Genomic DNA, 18,034 nt, shown 5'->3' with positions numbered 1-18,034 from the left:
CTCCCGACCTCCGGCACAATTCTCTTCAGGTTCCGGCGACTCCGGAGTGCGACCTCCACTCCCGACCTCCGGCACGATTCTCTTCAGGTTCCAGCGACTCCGGAGTGCGACCTCCACTCCCGACCTCCGGCACGCTTCACCTCGGTCTCCGGCGACTCCGGAGGGCGGACTTCACTCCCCCGTCGACGCCGCTCACTTGACCTCAGGTGTCTTCCTCCTCGACCTCTGGTACTCTCCACGACCTCCGTCGGCGCCCTCTCTCGACCTCTGGCGGCTCCGGGTACGACGTCTGCTTTTCAGTCAGCGCCGCTTCTCCACCTCGGGCTCCAGGTCTCAGGCTTCTCGACGTCGGACTCCAGGGAAACCAATAGACAGGTCAGATTCTTGCTTTTCTTTACTTCTAAGGCCTGTTCCTGCTGTCCAGGTCCTTAAGATGGTTTTTCTTGCTTTGTCCCACACAGGGCTCCAGGCTGGGCTCAGTCAGTAGGGACTAGTATCAAGGGTGGGTTTATGGACCCCACTCCAGGCACAAGTTTCCACCCCTGCTGCCTCACTCCTTCCTCCTTCAGGTTTCTGCTCCTCTCTCTTCACCAGTCAGGTGCCAACTGCCAGCTCCAACTGTCAACTCTGGCTTAGCTTCCCAACATTCCAAACCGCCTCCAACTGTCACAGGGTTCCAGAATGTTGCAGAAGGTTCTAGTAGGTTCCAGTGGGTTCTGATGATGTCACAGGTGGCCACCATTTTGTGCTCCAGGCCCTCAGACAGAAGTTCCAGGGGTAGATAAAATGGCTCCCTGAATCTGCATCAATACGAAAAAGTCTGGTGGTTCCCAAAAAGGAAAAATACTAACAGGGTTTGAGGCAAAAGTGGGACAAAATAAATAATGATGAGGAGGGACCACCCAAAGGGCTGACAGGTCTAACACATATCGTCTACAAAGGTTATTACGCCTTCTTTTAGGTCCTAAAATAAATAGTGAATATTACTGAGGAAGCTAACCTTATTGTTTGTCCACTAGGACCCCTTAGTATTACATAGTTTGTGTTTATTGTATTTCATGTAAAAAAAGAGGGGGGGAGAACTGTTACAGACAGCATCCGTACTCCCACACCACATCCCACCCTGCCCCTGCCCCACACCTTTCCCCCAAATACCCCTCTATTATACATCCACCTCTTTATAATGCTCATTTAATGGAAACTAACCTATAGGTCACCCCTATCGAGCAAACCACTCCCAAGTCCAACCCCAAAATATTTTGGTATTCAAATTCATAATTAACTTGGGTGTTTGTAATTTGTTACACAATCATTTAAACTTTGAAAACCTGCATTTCTTAAACAATTTGCTTCCTAAAAGTTGCATTTCACACATGTTGATTTTTTTAAATGTTTGTTCCAAAGTTATTGCTTTTCCTTCCAAATTTTCCCTCAACCTGCATGACTGAATGTTCTTCTAATCGTCTTGTCCATTAGCATTGTGCACCTCTGAATGATATAGTTGGGTACTAAATCACCCTAAGAAAAATAAAGTGATCCACAAGGTGTAATGTCCCATCGGCCTTTCCTAAGTGGATTACTTTGAATTAGTACTATATCTTTGTTTCTTGTTCACCACCTGGAAATTTATGTGGAGGCAAACAGATGTTGTAAACCATCAGTTGAGCACAACTAATGTTCTGAATATACACCCACAACTCACTGCCCATAGGTAGGCCTTCCAATTCCCATGCATTCTTCTATCAGAGTTGTCAGCCACTGCTGTCCATGCAGAACACCGGAGGATCTCTGGCAGTAGCAGAGGCCTGGGTAACTATGCCATTTTAGTGATCACATTTCTTAAATTCTAAACTAGCTTGATCCAAACCCAGTCTTCCTTTGATGCAACCACCACCTAGACTGCCTTGTAGCTGTACTCCTTTCTAGACAAATCTAAAAACCTTTCTCTTTAAGCCTGTTCTTTGAAATCAACTAATGTTTGACCAATATCTGGTGATCGGCGCTTTGAGCGCAGTTGGAGCGCCCAGCGGGGGCTTATCGCCGCGATCAACGGTGCCGCGGCGGGCCCGTGGACGCAGCGTGGAGCCTGAAGGCCGGGTGCGTTGCAAACGGAGGCCCCGGCTTGCGGCCTGTATCCTGTGCGGGGTCGGAGCGAGGCCCGATTTCCGGCGGCGCGTTCCCGCCTGAGACTCTGCACTATCCGGGAGACGCCCCTGGGAAGGGGTGCTGCAGCCGGTGGAGGACTACGTGGACCTCGCCCTACGCCGCGGCCGGCCCGAGGATGCGACCGGCCTGCCGTGAGTGAGGTGAATTGAGGCCTGGGGGCTATCGACTGTCTGGGTGCGGCGCCTTGGCGGTGGGCGCGACGGCGGCGCTGGTGATCTGGTGTCAGTGACGTTCGTGAGACGGGGGGACCCCCACGAAGGGTGAGAGAGCGGATTGCGCGTCCGGCCCACACACCTGAGCCCCGGTCCGAGGGCACTGAACTGCATTTGGCGCAAGGCGAGCCCCTGGTGGCCTGGTGCGGCGCACCCCGACTCCCCATACGGCGACGGAGCCAGCCTCCCGCACAGATTAACGGCCTGCCCAGCTGAGGAGGTGGTGACGGGGCGCGACTAGCGATTGCCGCCGCCCGGGCCGGCGCCCTGACCCCGGTGGTAGGGGTGCCTGTTTTCAACATGCGGCCCAAGGCGGGAACGACGACACAAACGAACAAACTGGATAAATACGCGGTGCCCTCTGGTCCGACACAGTCTGGAGCGACGGTGGGACACGCCACGGACCAAACTGAGCCCTCCCTGACTTCTATAATGGCCGCAATACAGACGCTGGGCACGAATCTCGAGTCGAAAATGGACAAGATCTCCATTGAAGTTAACTTGCTGCGCACGGATCTGGGCAAGACCACGGAGAGATCGAGAACCAACGAGACAGCCATCAAGGCACTACAGGCCTCGGAAAAGCGGCTCGAGGGGCGAATAAACGAGCTCGTTCTCCAACATCGCCAGATGGCTCTGCGGCTCGAGGACCAGGAAGGGAGGGCGCGCCGGAGTAACATCCGCGTGGTTGGTGTGCCGGAAGGAACGGAGGGGCAAAGTGTGGAGTTATTCCTGGAAGACTTAATTCTCAAACATTTGAAGCCTAAGAGACTCTCTACGCTCTTCACAATCGAGCGTGCGCACCGTGCCCTGCTCCCTAGACCCAGGCCGGGGGCTCCGCCGAGAACAATAATCGCCAAGATATTGAATTATCGGGACCGGGACGCCATCCTCCAGGTGGCCAGGCAACAGGGGGACCTGCACTATGGCGGGGCAACTATCCGATTCTTCCCGGACTTCACGCTGCGAGTCCAGCAGGAACGTCGCTCCTTCATGGGAGTCAAGGCAGCACTCAGGGAACGGGGCATCAAGTACATGATGTTCTTCCCTGCAAAATTGAAGATCATTGCGGGGGGCAAGTCCCACTTCTTCACCTCGCCAGCGGCGGTACAGGAGTGGCTCGACACGGCGACACCGGAAGAGCGGGTTGGGCACGACCGTGACCACTTGAGAGACACCAGGGCCGCCTCCCCCGGTTCTGCGGCCGGGAGGCAAGCAGCAGCCGAACAGAGCCAAGGGTCATGGCGTTCAAGGTCGAACAGTCCCCGCTGGGACTCGCTCCCAGACACAGCGACGCGATGAGGATTCAGACGGTGGAACCATGCCTCGTCGAACTGTAATGTATAAAACTGGCACCGGGTAATGGGTGGTGTCAAGGGTGTGGGAAGCAGACCCGTCTGTTCATTGCCTCCGTGACTTTGTTACTGATCCTATAGTGCACCATAAACTTAAGGGACTTATAGTCTGGGGCAACACCGGTACGGTGGCCGGAGTTGGAGCCGGCCCACGTTCTCCAAACGGAATTTCCTCCGGGGGGGGGGGGGGCGGTTTACTCTCTCCGGGGCGGGGTCGGGCGACAGGCGCTCTGCTAATTGGGGTAGTGGGTAGTTTGAAACCTACAGAGCAGGGGGCAGGGTGGGGGGGGGTTGGTTCGAAGGGGCGGGAGGGTATCTCCGAAAGGGATGACACTACAGAAGGTGTCGGGCCCACAACATGGGGCCCCAACCACTCTATGTATCGTATTGATTTGTTGGGAGAGGAGGTGGGAGGGGGGGAAGTTGGAAGGTTTTTATGGTCACGTATTGTTGCTATGTACACAGTTTCGGACAACACCGATGCACAGGGACAGGCCAGCTCATACAGTAGCGGATATGGCTAGTAGATGGGAGAAGAGTCTTAGGGTCCTCAGCTGGAATGTGAACGGGCTGGGTGATGGGCTCAAGCGTACCGTTGTCTTGCAGTTTGTTAAACGACACCTCCCTGATGTGGTCATCCTGCAAGAAACACACTTGATGGGTAACACATGCCAGGCCCTCAACAGAGGGGGATACACATTGGCGGTCCACTCCGGCTTCACCTCTGGTTCTAGGGGCGTGGGGATCCTGCTGTGCCGCTCCTTATCCCTCCACATTGACCACTTGGAAACAGACCCGCTGGGCCGCTTTGCGGCGCTGACAGGGCGGTGGGAGGGCCGTAGTTTAACTCTCCTTTCTGTTTATATCCCCCCTGGCCTTCAAACCCAATCCTATACCGACCTGGGCAAACTTCTACTCTCCCTCCCTGACGGGCCGGTGATCATTGGGGGAGACTTCAACGCAGTGGTCTCCGGGATCCAGGACAGACACCCTCCCAGGGACACACCCCAGGGCCAGCAGTGGCTGTCTGACTTCCTCGACGCCTTTGAGCTTACGGATGTGTGGCGGCTGAAGCATCCCGCGGATAGGCACTTCACCTTGTACTCCGGCCCGCATCACTCCTTCTCCCGCCTGGACTATATATTGACTCCACTACACCATGACATGGTCATACGGGAGGCCTCCCACCTGGCCCGCGGTATCTCCGACCATGCTCCGGTCTGGACGCACATCACGATGGGGACTGGCCGGGAGGGCTGTGTGCAACCCATAAACGCCTGGTATCTAAAAAACGAGGATCTTAGGAGAAAGCTTTCCCGCTCCATCACTCAATATTTTGAACACAACGTCGGGTCGGTGAGCTCCTCGGTCACTCTCTGGGAAGCCTTTAAACCGGTGCTCAGGGGAGAGGCCTTATCGGCCATCACGGGCAGCCGTAAGGAACGGGTGGCACAGATTACCTCCGTGGAATCGGACCTAAGGGGGTTGGAGGAGTCGGCATGCGCTCACAGTGAGCCGGAGGCGCAGCACCGGCTGCGACTCAAAACTGCAGAGTACAGGGAGCTTGTCGCGCAGCCTGCCCAAGCGGCGGCCAGACACAGGGCGGGTAGGATCTACGACCAGGGCGACAAAGCAGGCAAACTAATAGCCTGGCTAGACAAAAAACAGCGGACTAACAAAGTGGTACCAGAAATACGAACGGCTACCGGGGACATGGTTACAGAGCCCAGGGAGATCACAGCGGAATTCGCAAGGCACTTCCGGCAGGTCTATAGTAGAGGGTCCGACCGTCCGGAGGAGGACTCGGTCGCCCTGCTTACTGACATTCGTATGCCATGCCTGTCGGACGCAGACCGGGATGCCCTGGAGGCTCCACTCGCCACGGCCGAACTGGAGCGTGCGATAACGGACCTTCGCTCGGGCAAAGCTCAAGGACCTAATGGTCTCCCAATCGAGCTTTACAAGCTCAAACCTGACGCCCTTAGTCTACACCTCAAACAGATGTTTGAGGAGAGCAGAGCGACAGGAAGACTGCCGCGGGACCAACGCCTGGCCACAATTGTGGCTATCCCCAAAGAGGGTAAACCGAGGGAGTCCTGTTCCTCATACAGACCCATCTCACTGCTTAATGCAGAACCGAAAATACTGGCCAAAGCACTCGCCAACAGGCTCCATTCCGTCCTGCCCACGTTGGTCCATCCGGACCAGTCCGGCTTCATGCCCCAGCGCAACACGGCGCTTAACATTCGACGCCTGAATGGTGTACTGGGGAGGTGCCACATGATGCAAGAAGACGCGGTGGTGGTGTCGCTAGACGCCACCATGGCATTCGACACCCTAGAATGGCCCTACATGATGGCGGTTCTCCGCAAACTGGGCTTCGGGCCACACTTCATAGCCTGGATCCGTCTTCTTTACTCGGAGCCCCTGGCCCAGGTGGTTGTTAACAAGAAGGTCTCCGAGGTCTTCGCCCTGGAGAGGGGTACCAGACAGGGCTGCCCGCTCTCACCCCTCTTATTTGCGCTCTCCCTCGAGCCGCTAGCGGCGTGGATCAGGCAGGATGTATACCTCACAGGGATACAATGGGCGGATGGCTGGGAGGACAAAATCTCCCTCTACGCAGACGACATCCTTCTCTACCTGTCCAAACCACGGAGGTCTATTGTGGTGGCAATGGATATTCTCACCAACTTCGGGAAGAACTCGGGGTTCCGCATCAACTGGAGCAAGTCTCTCCTATATGTCCTCCATGGCAGCCCCCCCCAGGCTGCCTAGCGACTGCCCGCTCACCGTTGCGGAGGACGGATTCAAATACCTCGGAGTTTTCATCTCCACTGACAAGTCCATTCTGTATGAAAGGAATCTACTACCCCCCTTGCGCCGGCTCCAAAGCGACTCAAGGACTTGGCAGAAGCTTCCTATATCCCTGCTGGGCCGTGCGGCCCTTTTCAAAATGATGGCACTCCCTCGGTTTATTTATGCCCTCCAAAACTATCCGGACCTAGTACCGAACTCTTACTTTGCGGCAATAGAGGCGGCGCAGCGAGCCCTCCTCTGGTCCGGTACACCTAGAATAGCGTTGCATAAACTCACGCTGGGATGGTATGACGGAGGGATAGCACTCCCTGATATCCGCAAGTATTACTGGGCCGCTCACTTATCTGCGATAAACCAGGGGACGTACAGTGACGGTAACGACCCGGCTTACGGGATGGATAGATGGTTACTCCCAGGTGGGAACTATGAGGTTGCGCTCTATTCTAAACTTGGTAAACATCAGCTCACTGGGCCGACGAAACATTCTGTGCAAATATGGCATGCCGCACAGCGTAAACTAGGTTGGTCCGATACTCTTACCTTGGCCACTCCATTGTGGGCATCGGAGAGACTGGGCAGCTTGGGGCACACCAAGGGGTTCCGTAACTGGGACCTTATTGGCATCTCACAGGTCAAAGATTTGTGGGGGCCCGAGGGGATCAGACCCTTTTCGTACCTTCAGGACACATACGACCTGGCCCGCACTGAATACTTCCGATACATGCAGATTAGGCACTCCCTCCAGTCCAACATACCACCAGGAACTAAGCCCCCACAGGCCTCCCCACTCGAGGACAGGTTGTTGGGTGGTCACATGCCGGAGCACGCCATCTCCCTCACATATAAAAAACTAATCAATAATTCCCCTGACCCACTCGGGTCCCTAAAAGAGAAATGGGTGGCGGATGGACTTGAGATTGACGATGAGGACTGGGTATGGGCGCTGGCGTCCCCTAGAGAGGTGGCAATTTCGGCCAGATTCCGGCTCATACAACTGAAGATATTGCACAGAGTATACATCTCTTGCACTAGACTGCAGGCGATGGGACGGGGGGGGAGGGATTGTGCAGGCGGGGCTGCGGAGAGACCGGCTCCTTCTTCCATATCCTGTGGGACTGCCCGAGTGTGCGGAGGTACTGGAGGAGGGTGGTGTCTTGCATGCAGGAGGTATGGGAGGTAGAAATACGCCCGGAGGCGAAGAGATTCCTCCTCAACATATGGGAACCCACGGACCTGCCGGTTAAAGGGAAACTCTGGGTCACACTGGGGCAAATGGTGGCTAAAAGGAACATTGCCCGCCTCTGGGGTGCACCCGCTCCGCCGAAATTGGCCGAATGGCAAAGAGACATGGACTGGTGTATGCTGCAGGAAAAGACTGTATACACGGCACGAGGGTGCCCCCGGAAGTGGGGGGAGGTGTGGTCCAAATGGAATGAATACAGAGGTTACATCTGTGAGCCCCCGCAGGCTCGCCGCTCCGGCTTGGAGGCCATAGACTAACATATTGACCGCTCCTAGCTAATTCACAGGAAACTCTAACTCATACTGTCTCTGTGTGTCACCGGTGTTCGAATGACGTTAATGCGAATCCATTGACCATGTTGTTGATTTGTTTATTTCTGCAAATAAAAAGAAATTTAAAAAAAAAAAAAAAAAAAACAGAAGTTCTAAAGAATGGGGAAACATAGATTTGGAGTTTTCCAGTGTGAACCAATTCCAGATTCTCTTATTCCACCACCTTATATACATTTCAAAAAAACATTCACTGTCTTTTTTTTAGTGTGTATGTGTGTGTATGTGTATATTTATGTCATGGCTTCCTTGTTTTGAGTCACATAATATTGTACATCATTATGTGACCAGATATTATAAATCCCAAATTGATAATTATGAATGTAAATTATACTTTTTTTTTGTTTTAAAGACCTGGACTTTGCAAGTTTAGCCCGTGGCTTTGGTTTGCTGAGATTGCCAAAGATGCCAGAGCTCAAGGGGAAGCAGTTTCCAGACTTCACTCCAGTTACTCTAGATACAGATGCCATTCCATACAAGGATAAAAATAGAGAAAAACAAAGGCGAAAAATGCTGGAGGAGCAAAGACAGCAAAGGCAGCAGCAGACAGAGCGGAGAAAGTTCATAAAAAATAAAGCCTGGTCGAAACAAAAGGCCAAAAAGGAAAAGAAGAAAAAAGTGGCTGCAAAAAGGAAAATAGATGAGGTAAAGTAAAACATGACTAGAACTAAACAATGAATGTAATTAGTTTGTATCTTGTATTGGTCGTTGTCTACACACTGTGCTAGATCAAGTTTGCATGTCTTACATCTTGTGTTAATAGTTTAATGACTTTGCTCTATATGCTGCTAAAAGTAGGCAGTCCTTGACAATCGGTTGTCAGAGGACTGTCACATTACACCAATGCTTAAATGAATAGCTCCAGGAGATCATAGACAAACACTGACCTTGGTCTGAAGCCAAAAGACACTTCTGTTGCCTGCTTGAATACATAATCTTGAGTGAGTCTTCTAGAACAAAAACAATGCTATCCATGTATGTTTTAGAATGTGTAAAGTATACCTGCTTTTTATTTCAACATTGTTTTACTGTGAAACAAGATTGATATAGCAGTAGAAAGCAGGGGCGGTGCGTCCATTGGGGCGCTGGGGTGTTACCCCACTAGCCACATCGCCCTAAATTCGTGCAAAATTCTAATTGATAATCATCATAATTAAGTTTCTCCACGCTCGCGCTGCCGCTGAAAAAAAGACGCTACTATGTTCGGTTCATGTATGGGATACGCGCTGCAATCGGCTGAAGGGGGTGGGGGCGGGGCTGCTGGCAGCGCTCACACGGACGCGGTTTGAGTGAAAGTCAGACTGTCACTGACAGCGGCACGTAGTGCGCATGTTCGGGTTTGGGCTGGTCATTTTTATGACCATCCCGAACATGCGGACTGTCAGCCACTACTCATACCTTCATAGGAGAGCGAGGGAGGCGGACCCTAGAGGCCGTCGCAGCGTCCCCTCCCCTCCCCCCGGTCTCCTAGTGGGTGGGCCATATCCATGCCCTAGCCAATCCTGGCGCTGCTAATGCAGCGTCTGGATTGGCTGAGACACCGCGGCAGGCACATAAAGCATTGGGCGTGGACCTGCGGTCAGGTACGTTTTCTTTAAGACCACCACCACCCCCCACGAGTATTGCGATGCAAGCTGCGACTGTCGTTAGGTGTTTTGACTCAAATTTGTTTTAATTAAAATTCTGCACTTGGTGTTGCACATTTTTCTGTCTGTTGAAGTAGTTTGTTAATGGAAGCCAGATTACTGAAAAATACTTTCATTTGTTTCCAGAGTCCGACATATTTCTCTCGCAAGTTCACAACAACGAAAAACAAGCGACTATCAGTCATGGAAGGGAAGGGAAGGAGGGAGGGAGTTAATCAGTCGTGGGGCTCCGTGGGTCCTCCTTGCTAAGTTGCTGTCCTTGTTGCTGTGACTCACAATGAAGTGAATGGCAGGTAGTCTGTGTGCACACTTGAATGATCTCTGGGGCAGGCCTGTGTGAAAGGAGAGCAGCTGGAATCTCCTATGTGCATATTCAGCACCTCTGGGTAAAGAAGGCCATTCTTTGCTTTGAATTTCACCAGTCAAAGGCGGAGGTGGGCTGCGTGCAGGGCACGTTGCTGCGGCTGGTGCCAGCTCTGTGCCCCCCCGGGGAGGGAGAGCCATGCGGACCAGCGTGGGGCTGCGGGGCCAGCACAGAGTGCCTCAAGACCTGCAGGCACAGGAAGGGCCCTGCGGCGCTGGGTGAGTGCGTGTGGAAGAGCCAGTACCTGCTACATGTGAACTTTACGTAGGGGTTTCAGGTGTAACCTTGTTAGCAGGTTATGCTGACCGGATTCTCGTGGCCAAAGATTTTTATGTACTGGGTAGGTGGTGGTAAGTTGTAGTGCGCCTCAATCTTTGCATGCGCCTTCTACCTGTACGAAGGCCAGTTGCAAAATTGATTTGTTAGCGTGGCGTTATGAATGCCAGTTTTATTGATAAAGGGCATTTGTGTCATGGCAGAGTTCAGTGTTTCCTGAAAGTCAGCCCTTTCGCATTCATGATCTTCTTCTTTTTTTTTTATCACTCAACTTTTCCATACAAGATATGACTCAAATGTGATTTGTTTACTTGGTTTTGGAATTGTCTAAGTTTGACATGTACATTCAACTGGAAAGAGCTGGCCGTGTGGATTACATTTCTAATGTGCAGTGAGAAAGGAGTACAAATACAATTGCTATTAAATTGTGTGAAGTTTGGTAAACCAATATCCAGACTAACCAGGGTAAAACTGATCGATTGTGCATGCTGTACACACACCGATTAACGTGGTAAAGTAAGTAGTTGAACGTTTGAGTTCATAGTGGATACTGTCCACAGATACTGGTCTGAGACTGTTTTACTGTAGCAGTGTCAGTATTCCTCCTGTGGTAAAAAAAAATGTTGTACTACACTTCTTCCAGGGAAGCTAGAAGGGCAATGGCTGTGCGACATACAGAAAGCTTACTGCTTCAGTGGCTTGCTAAAGTTCATTGTATAAAAGACCTCGCACAAAGTTGTTTAACTCTGCCTTCCAGCTAATGGCCTGTGGCTGCAGTGCTGTGCATAATTCTATTTAACTTGCACCTAACTCTCAATCTGCTAGATTTGCTTAGTTCAAAAATACAAATGCTTCTGTGTCAAATGCCTCAAGAAACGGCTCCAATATACGATTAAGAGGAGGCAGGGGGGGTACCATCATTCGTAGTCCAAAAAACACTCGCAACAAGACTACAGTGTAAATAGTCCACTGGATATCACCTGAGAATTAGTGCGATGTCTGAAATCTCACACTTTTGACAACCCTTAAACACCAGCTTAGGTGGCATGCTTCATTTGAGTTGTCACGTTAGCCTGATCGCTTTGGGCGAGTGGGCTTTTTGTCTGAATGACCACCACGCTTAGTTATCGGTGGGTAGTTCCCACTAAATGGGGCTAGGGCATAAACGCAAGTTTAGAAAAAAATCCCTAACGTTCGTTACCTAGATTAGTGATGTATTCAAGGTTCTTCGGTGCCAAGACTCGAACAGCGCGTTTGTGCTTTTTTTTTCCCTCTCTCAAAAAGTTTTCCGTCTCCTGCCTTCCTTGTGAGCTAGGGATCCGGAATCAGGTTGATGGGTTTGTGCTCAGCTGTGGTTGTTCATCGGGGTTTGTCACTGCCGAGTGGAGCTTCAATATGGAGGATGCATATGTGTCTGAGCCAGGGCTGTATCGTGAATTTAAGACTCAAGAGAGAAGGGGTGACACATGTGGGTAATAGAACAAGCATTTACAATGCAACGGTCTCGGCATTGTTAAAGTTAGAGCTATTGGCATTGCTCATGACAATGCCGTTTCTTTAAATGTTTTAAAAACAAAAACATAAACAAAAATAATGTCATGAGCAATGCCAATAGCTCTTATTTTACCAATGCCGAGACCATTGCATTGTAAATGCTTGTTATATAGCGCGATCTTGACCCGAATCCAATCAGGTATCGGAGCGCTTTACACAAGCACCCGTTGCGTTACATGAGGACACACATTCATTGTTTTGTTAGGCACGGGGAGATTAAGTGATTTGCCCAGAATCACAGGAGGTTCAGCGTCATTGCCGAGACTCGAACCCAGTTCCCCGGCCTAGCGCCCTAGCCGTTAGGCCTACTCCTGGTTACCTGCGTACTAGAAACAAGTTTGTGTTGAAATCTTAACTATGCAGCTGATTGTGGGTTATGTGACCAGTCACCAGTGCGACAAATGTACATTTATGTGGCTTAGCGCCAAGAAACCGTCTGCGTGCGCTTTATGGAGCATCGTAAACATAACATAACGTGGACAAAGCAGCGTCTGCAGAACTCCAGTGCCCTGGGTGAGTGCAGCTCACTGAAGCCTCCACTCCCACCGCTAACCCAGTGACGTCACTCGCGGCCCTGCTCCTACAGCCCCTACTACCCCGTATCAGCCTCTGCCACCCCCGGCCCCAGCCACACTCACCCCTTGTCTGCCCGAGGTGCATCTCTTGGAGCCCCGGGAGAAAATCCTCCTCGGGGGTCTCCCCGCTTGTCTCGCCCCTGGGCCCCGTGACTCGGCGGCGGTGTCTCGGGAGCTCCTCGGAGGCGGGGTCTGACTGAAAGGGGTGGTACAAAAGAGAGACTGTGTGACTGATCTGAAGTCCTGATTTGATACCCTTATTGTCAGACTATAACAGGCGGTGCTGAAGAACGTTACTCTAACCGATTGTTCACATCGATTGGATTACAGTCATGTCCATCTATTTGTAATGAGAGCGGTCTTTCTCACCACCGCCCACTAGATGATTGACAGCAGCGGTACCCTGTCAAACGGCCGATTCAGTCCGTCTGCCCTCACCTCCCACGACACTATTACGGGTGTAGGCATAATTCCGTGAACCAATAAAAGCAGAAGTTTTCGTTTCGTACGGGATGGATTGGAAGATTGACAGTGGGCGTTAAGTTTAGCAGAACTCAGTAACGTGAGTGACAGATGTGCTACCTAACCGGAATGCGAGACTGTGGGTTGTTCCTTTTGCCGGTTCAGTTGAAAGACCGAAATTAAGCCAATGTGAAATGTCTGGCCTGGGAATCCCCGGGGGAGGCGGAGACCGTAGGTCCGTGACGGGTCCGAGGGCTGCTCGTTGTGGAGGCTCATCTTTTTATGTAGAAGGCAAACATATTGTGTTCTATACTCACTTTACAGGACTCTCGGTTAGTCTCATTCATGCATTAGATTCTTTTGTTCCGGAAAGGAGTGGGGGAGAGGACGAGCACACCACTGCCTTTCTCCGAGGCGAAGCAGAAATGCCTCGGAGAAACGCAGTGGCGTTTTCGGATTCGGGGGCGTGTTTTGCTTTTATCTCCTCTTGCCATTGGCTGGAGGAGATAATTAGACTTTATGCAAAAAACACGCCCCCCCGATCCGAAAAGGACGGGGCCTGATCGGAATGACGGACCTCTTCTCCAATGGCTGGCCAGCATTCAAGAGGCCAGCCAATGGAGAACAGGGGAGAAGAGGGGCGGGTTCAAGCCCCTCTTCTCCAAGTCATTAAATCTCGGATCGAGACTGCGCAAGCGCAGCCTTCGAGCCGAGACCTAAAAAAGCAGCACAGCCTTTATGCTAATGGTGGAGTAATTAATAATAGCTTGTAGCTTTTATAACCCTGATTCATATAGTTCAATGTATGGGATAGGGGCCGTAGGTGCATTATGGGATTTGTGGTTTTGTGCTTTCCACAGCATCTTTTCCTCCCAAACCCCTCTTACTATTTTTTCATTTACATGCAGTGAACTGTAATGTAACAAGTAGAGATTTGTAAGTGGATTACCTAATTTCCAGTTTTGTAGTTCCTCTTTCTGTGCATATAATTTCATTCCATTTGTGGCATCATTCAGGAGGATGCGCTGCATGTTAAAATATTATTTGTATGTTTTACAATATCAACGAGTAAATAAAAGTCCCTCCTTAAGTAGAAGATGCAAAAAAATCAAAAATAACTGTTAAAAGCGACATTGGAACACAGGAAATGCACACTTTGTAAAATGGTAACACTAGATAATTCCGGAGCGACGTATCTCCCATCACCCATATAGCTCATAAAAATTGGCAATTTCTTAAATGATAAATAATTCAATCGTAGTGCTTTATTAACCTTCCTGCTTCCTCAAATTTGCTTGAAAATGCACCATTTGTCCACTCTTTTTTAGGTCTCGTGACCCGCGTTGCACTGCGCAGCAGTGCTAGCGCAGGCGAGAGTCCTTTTGTCCGGGGTTCAGAAATGGACCCTGGAATCGCACACGCTCGTGCGTGTGCGTTTCCTTTTCAGCTCCCCCATTGGCCTTTGCGTGCGTCTTATTCTAAAAGACTGCACGCAATTGGCCTGTGGCGCGCGCATAGCTCCTCCCATGGCCTATTGGTGTCTATTACGCGCTCCAAGCGCGTAATAGACACTAATAGACTGTGGGAGGAGCTATGATCGTGCGCGCCACTTGTTTTTCTTTACTTTTGGTATAAGCGCGGCACCCGCACTTTACTTTTGATGTTATAAGTAAAGCGCGGGTGCCGCGATTATACCAAAGGTAAAGAAATTGAAAAAAACATTATTTCTTTACTTTTGGTATAATCGCGGCACCTGTGCTTTACTTATAACATTAAAAGGAAAGCGCGGGTGCCGCGATTATACCATAGGTAAAGAAATGATTTTTTTTTTTATTTATTTACTTTTGGTATAATCGCGGCACCCGCGCTTTACTTTTAATGTTACAAGTAAAGCGCGGGTGCTGCGATTATACCAAAGGTAAAGCATTTTTTTTTATTTATATGGAAAATCGTCCTGGATGAAAGTATCGTTCCAGGTGGTGCCAGACACATTAACCGCCCCCATTTCACATCGCTGGGCATATGAGGTTCACCCTAGCCGTGGAATGCAGTCTTGAGAAGTGAAACGAATACTGAGGTCACGGTTTTTGCATTTAATGTTGATATTAGTATATTACCGCCATTATATAGGATATTGCGCAGTGACTGCATTTAATTACTCATAATATGAATTACCTGTTTGTGCTACCCCCAGTGTGCTGACCCTAAAGGTGTGCTGCAGAATAAAAAATGGGTCTGGAATATGTCCTTGCATTAAACACAAAGAATGCGAAAAAATGGTAAACGAAATCCCTAAAGCAAGGAAAACTTATAACGTTTGTACAAGGCAAAGAAGCTTCACTTAAAATAGATTACTAGCACTACTAATCCATGCAAACATACCTTGCTGACTGTGACATTGCGCCAGGGACTTTTTTTCCGCTTCTAACCGGATAGCGCCACAGCACCATGTTCCTTTCATTCTTTCCTCCCTCTGCACTCTTTTCAGGCTCCCGTCGGCCCCGCCTCCTATCATGCCTCTTACACTCTCTCTTATTTGCAGTGCTGTGAAAGACCCTGGCGGCGGCATTAGTATTATACAGAACACAAGTCTCATCTGTTTGAGCCTCCAAGGACAGCGAAGAGAGTGACTTTGGAGGGCAATTCAATTGAAATCAACAGCGATTAAAAATTATATAAAGGGTGAGAAATGTTACTAGGGTGTGTAATCTCATTGAAGTCAATGGGAAGAATTGTGCTGGTTTGGATATTAAAGATGAGCCGGAAGGTGACATCAATCCAAATGTGGGGGAGTTGAGACGTATTCAAATGCCAAACGAGATATGGCACCATAGCTGTCTCAAACAACCGAAAATTAATCATCAGACTCGACACCAGGCTTACTGTAGCCTTCAGCCGGCTCCAGAGGGACCACCAAAAAGCTCTCACTAACAGGCGCTTGCAAACCTCACAGCAGCTGCCGTCTACACTTGGACAGTTCCCAGGGACAAGGGTGTCAGAAAAAAATGCTCAAGCACCATGGGGACAGGCCTAATCCTCAATCACTTGAAGCAGCTCGGCAATGACAACCAATCTCAGAAGCAGAATACAGATAATGTTTTTGACCGGACTAGGACATTATTTTCTCTTTTAGGTGTGTATGTTTAAAGTACACTGGATACACACGGATCCTAGCCATGGGACAGTTAACAATGCTGCATTATGTATTTATAAGCACGACTCTGAGCTGCAATCTGCTCCCAGCTGTGAAGCTGCCTGTGAGCCTTCTAGAGAGATAGCTCAATTAATTAAAAGTCCATCAATTAACCAACGTGGTGCTAGGGATGCTGGCTAAGTTGAGCACCATAAACTGGGAAATAATTACAACACATGAAGAGCTCTAAAAACACAAGTTACTGTTATATACAGATTTTTCGCAGATGCTGCTCCCAGTAATGTGGGGAAACGAGGGAGGATGGCAGGCGAGTGGGTGCAAGATATTAATATGCATAGAATCTACATGTAATTGAATACACCCCTCCCACTCGTTGTAGTCTTCACCTTCTTTTGAACTCTTACTTTAGGCTGGTCTCTACAATCACATCCTGTATAAACATTTTTATAATGAATGTGGCCACAAGACAGCAGTTTATTTGGCTACTTAGGGTGCAAAAACAGGTTGGTTGGAGCGGTACAGACGCACTGTGTCCAATCTTACCAGGCAGAAATGGCTGCCCGTTGACGAGCGAGGGACTCCTTGCAGCACGCAGGCAACGCTCCTCCGACCTGCTATCAGCCTCCCCAGCTCCAGATGCCTTTTTACCCCAGTCCCTGCCCTGCACCTACCTCCCCACTCCTATTTATCAGCACCTCAACTGGGGTGGTAGGTGACAGAGGAAAAGGGCCAGTTATTTGGCCTGCAATGGGAAACTGCATGTAATTTTTGATCCACATATTATTGCCTATTTAAGGTGGAATAACTCGCAATTGACTGTGGAGGAAAGAAATTATCAGCCGGAATCATCACTCTCAGACAAAGTAATTTCGACACACCTACATCATACTATTTGTAATCAAGCCCAAAGTCCTTTCAAATCATCTGATTGTCTATTATTCCATCTCAGAATATATTCCCACAAACCTTAATACACGCCTGCTCAATGTAGTCTAGAAGATTGGCAACGTAGAAGGCGCCTTGTGATGCTCCATGCAAATGCTGCATCTATTTTCCATGAGAGAGACTCTGATACCCACAATCTTTCAGACTTGAATGACACAGATGTAGGGGATAGGGAAACCGAGGTAATGGAGACAGGGCTGCAGAAGCACACCAGAGGAAAACAGGAAGCGGCAAAGACTGGCCAAAAGCAGAAGCTGAGTGAGCGTATAACTGGAGTAACAAGCATTTGCAATGCAATAGGTCTCGCATTTACGCAAGTTTAAGCTATTGGCATTGTAAATGACAATGCCTTTTATTTTATGTTTTAAAAACCAAAACATAAATAAAAGGCATTGTCATTTACAATGCCAATAGCTCAAACTCGCGTAAATGCGAGACCTATTGCATTGCAAATGCTTGTTCAAAATGTTCTCAAGGGAAAACCCTCCGTAGGTTGTTCAGGCTCGCTTGCTCGCCAGAGTGCAGTACAACAATAATTTTACGCCTCACCACTATCAAATGTCACCAGCCACCACTGGTAGAAAGTATGAAGGGGGAAGGCAAACACCACATCACATTGGATTTACTACTTCTTTGTCATCCCGCCTAAATTACACACAATCCGCAATAAGGTACCGCCAGGACACCCATATAAAGTATTAGGATGTCATATTATTAGCTATATGTAACATCATGTGAAAATCTGCACTTAAATTGCATAGTTGATTGTGCAGTCTACATTCCTGAGGAAAATCCTCATGCATGTGGTACTGTCAGATTCCACATATTCAGGGCAACATTTCCCTGATTAGCGCCCCGGGATTTAGGTTTGTCCATTTGAGAAATGCAACACAGTTTCAGTATATCTTCTGGCCTCTATGAGATATTATTGATGCA

At 49.6% G+C, this 18,034-nt stretch overlaps 1 protein-coding gene across 2 annotated transcripts in view; it reads left to right on the top strand.

The window, feature by feature from the left end:
* The window catches only part of DDX55 (DEAD-box helicase 55), a 93,054-nt gene that overhangs the window by 61,547 nt on the left and 13,473 nt on the right, over positions 1–18,034 (top strand). For both annotated transcript variants that reach the window (XM_085636359.1, XM_085636360.1), the window contains one exon: positions 8,475–8,767. In XM_085636359.1, coding sequence (XP_085492485.1) covers positions 8,475–8,767 — 293 coding nt within the window. The remainder of the gene's footprint in view (positions 1–8,474; positions 8,768–18,034) is intronic.

This window comes from Triturus cristatus, chromosome 11 (assembly GCF_964204655.1).
Source record: "Triturus cristatus chromosome 11, aTriCri1.1, whole genome shotgun sequence".
Lineage (NCBI taxonomy): Eukaryota > Metazoa > Chordata > Amphibia > Caudata > Salamandridae > Triturus > Triturus cristatus.
The sequence above is the reverse complement of the archived record's forward strand: the minus strand, read 5'-3'. Positions and strand labels throughout refer to the sequence as shown.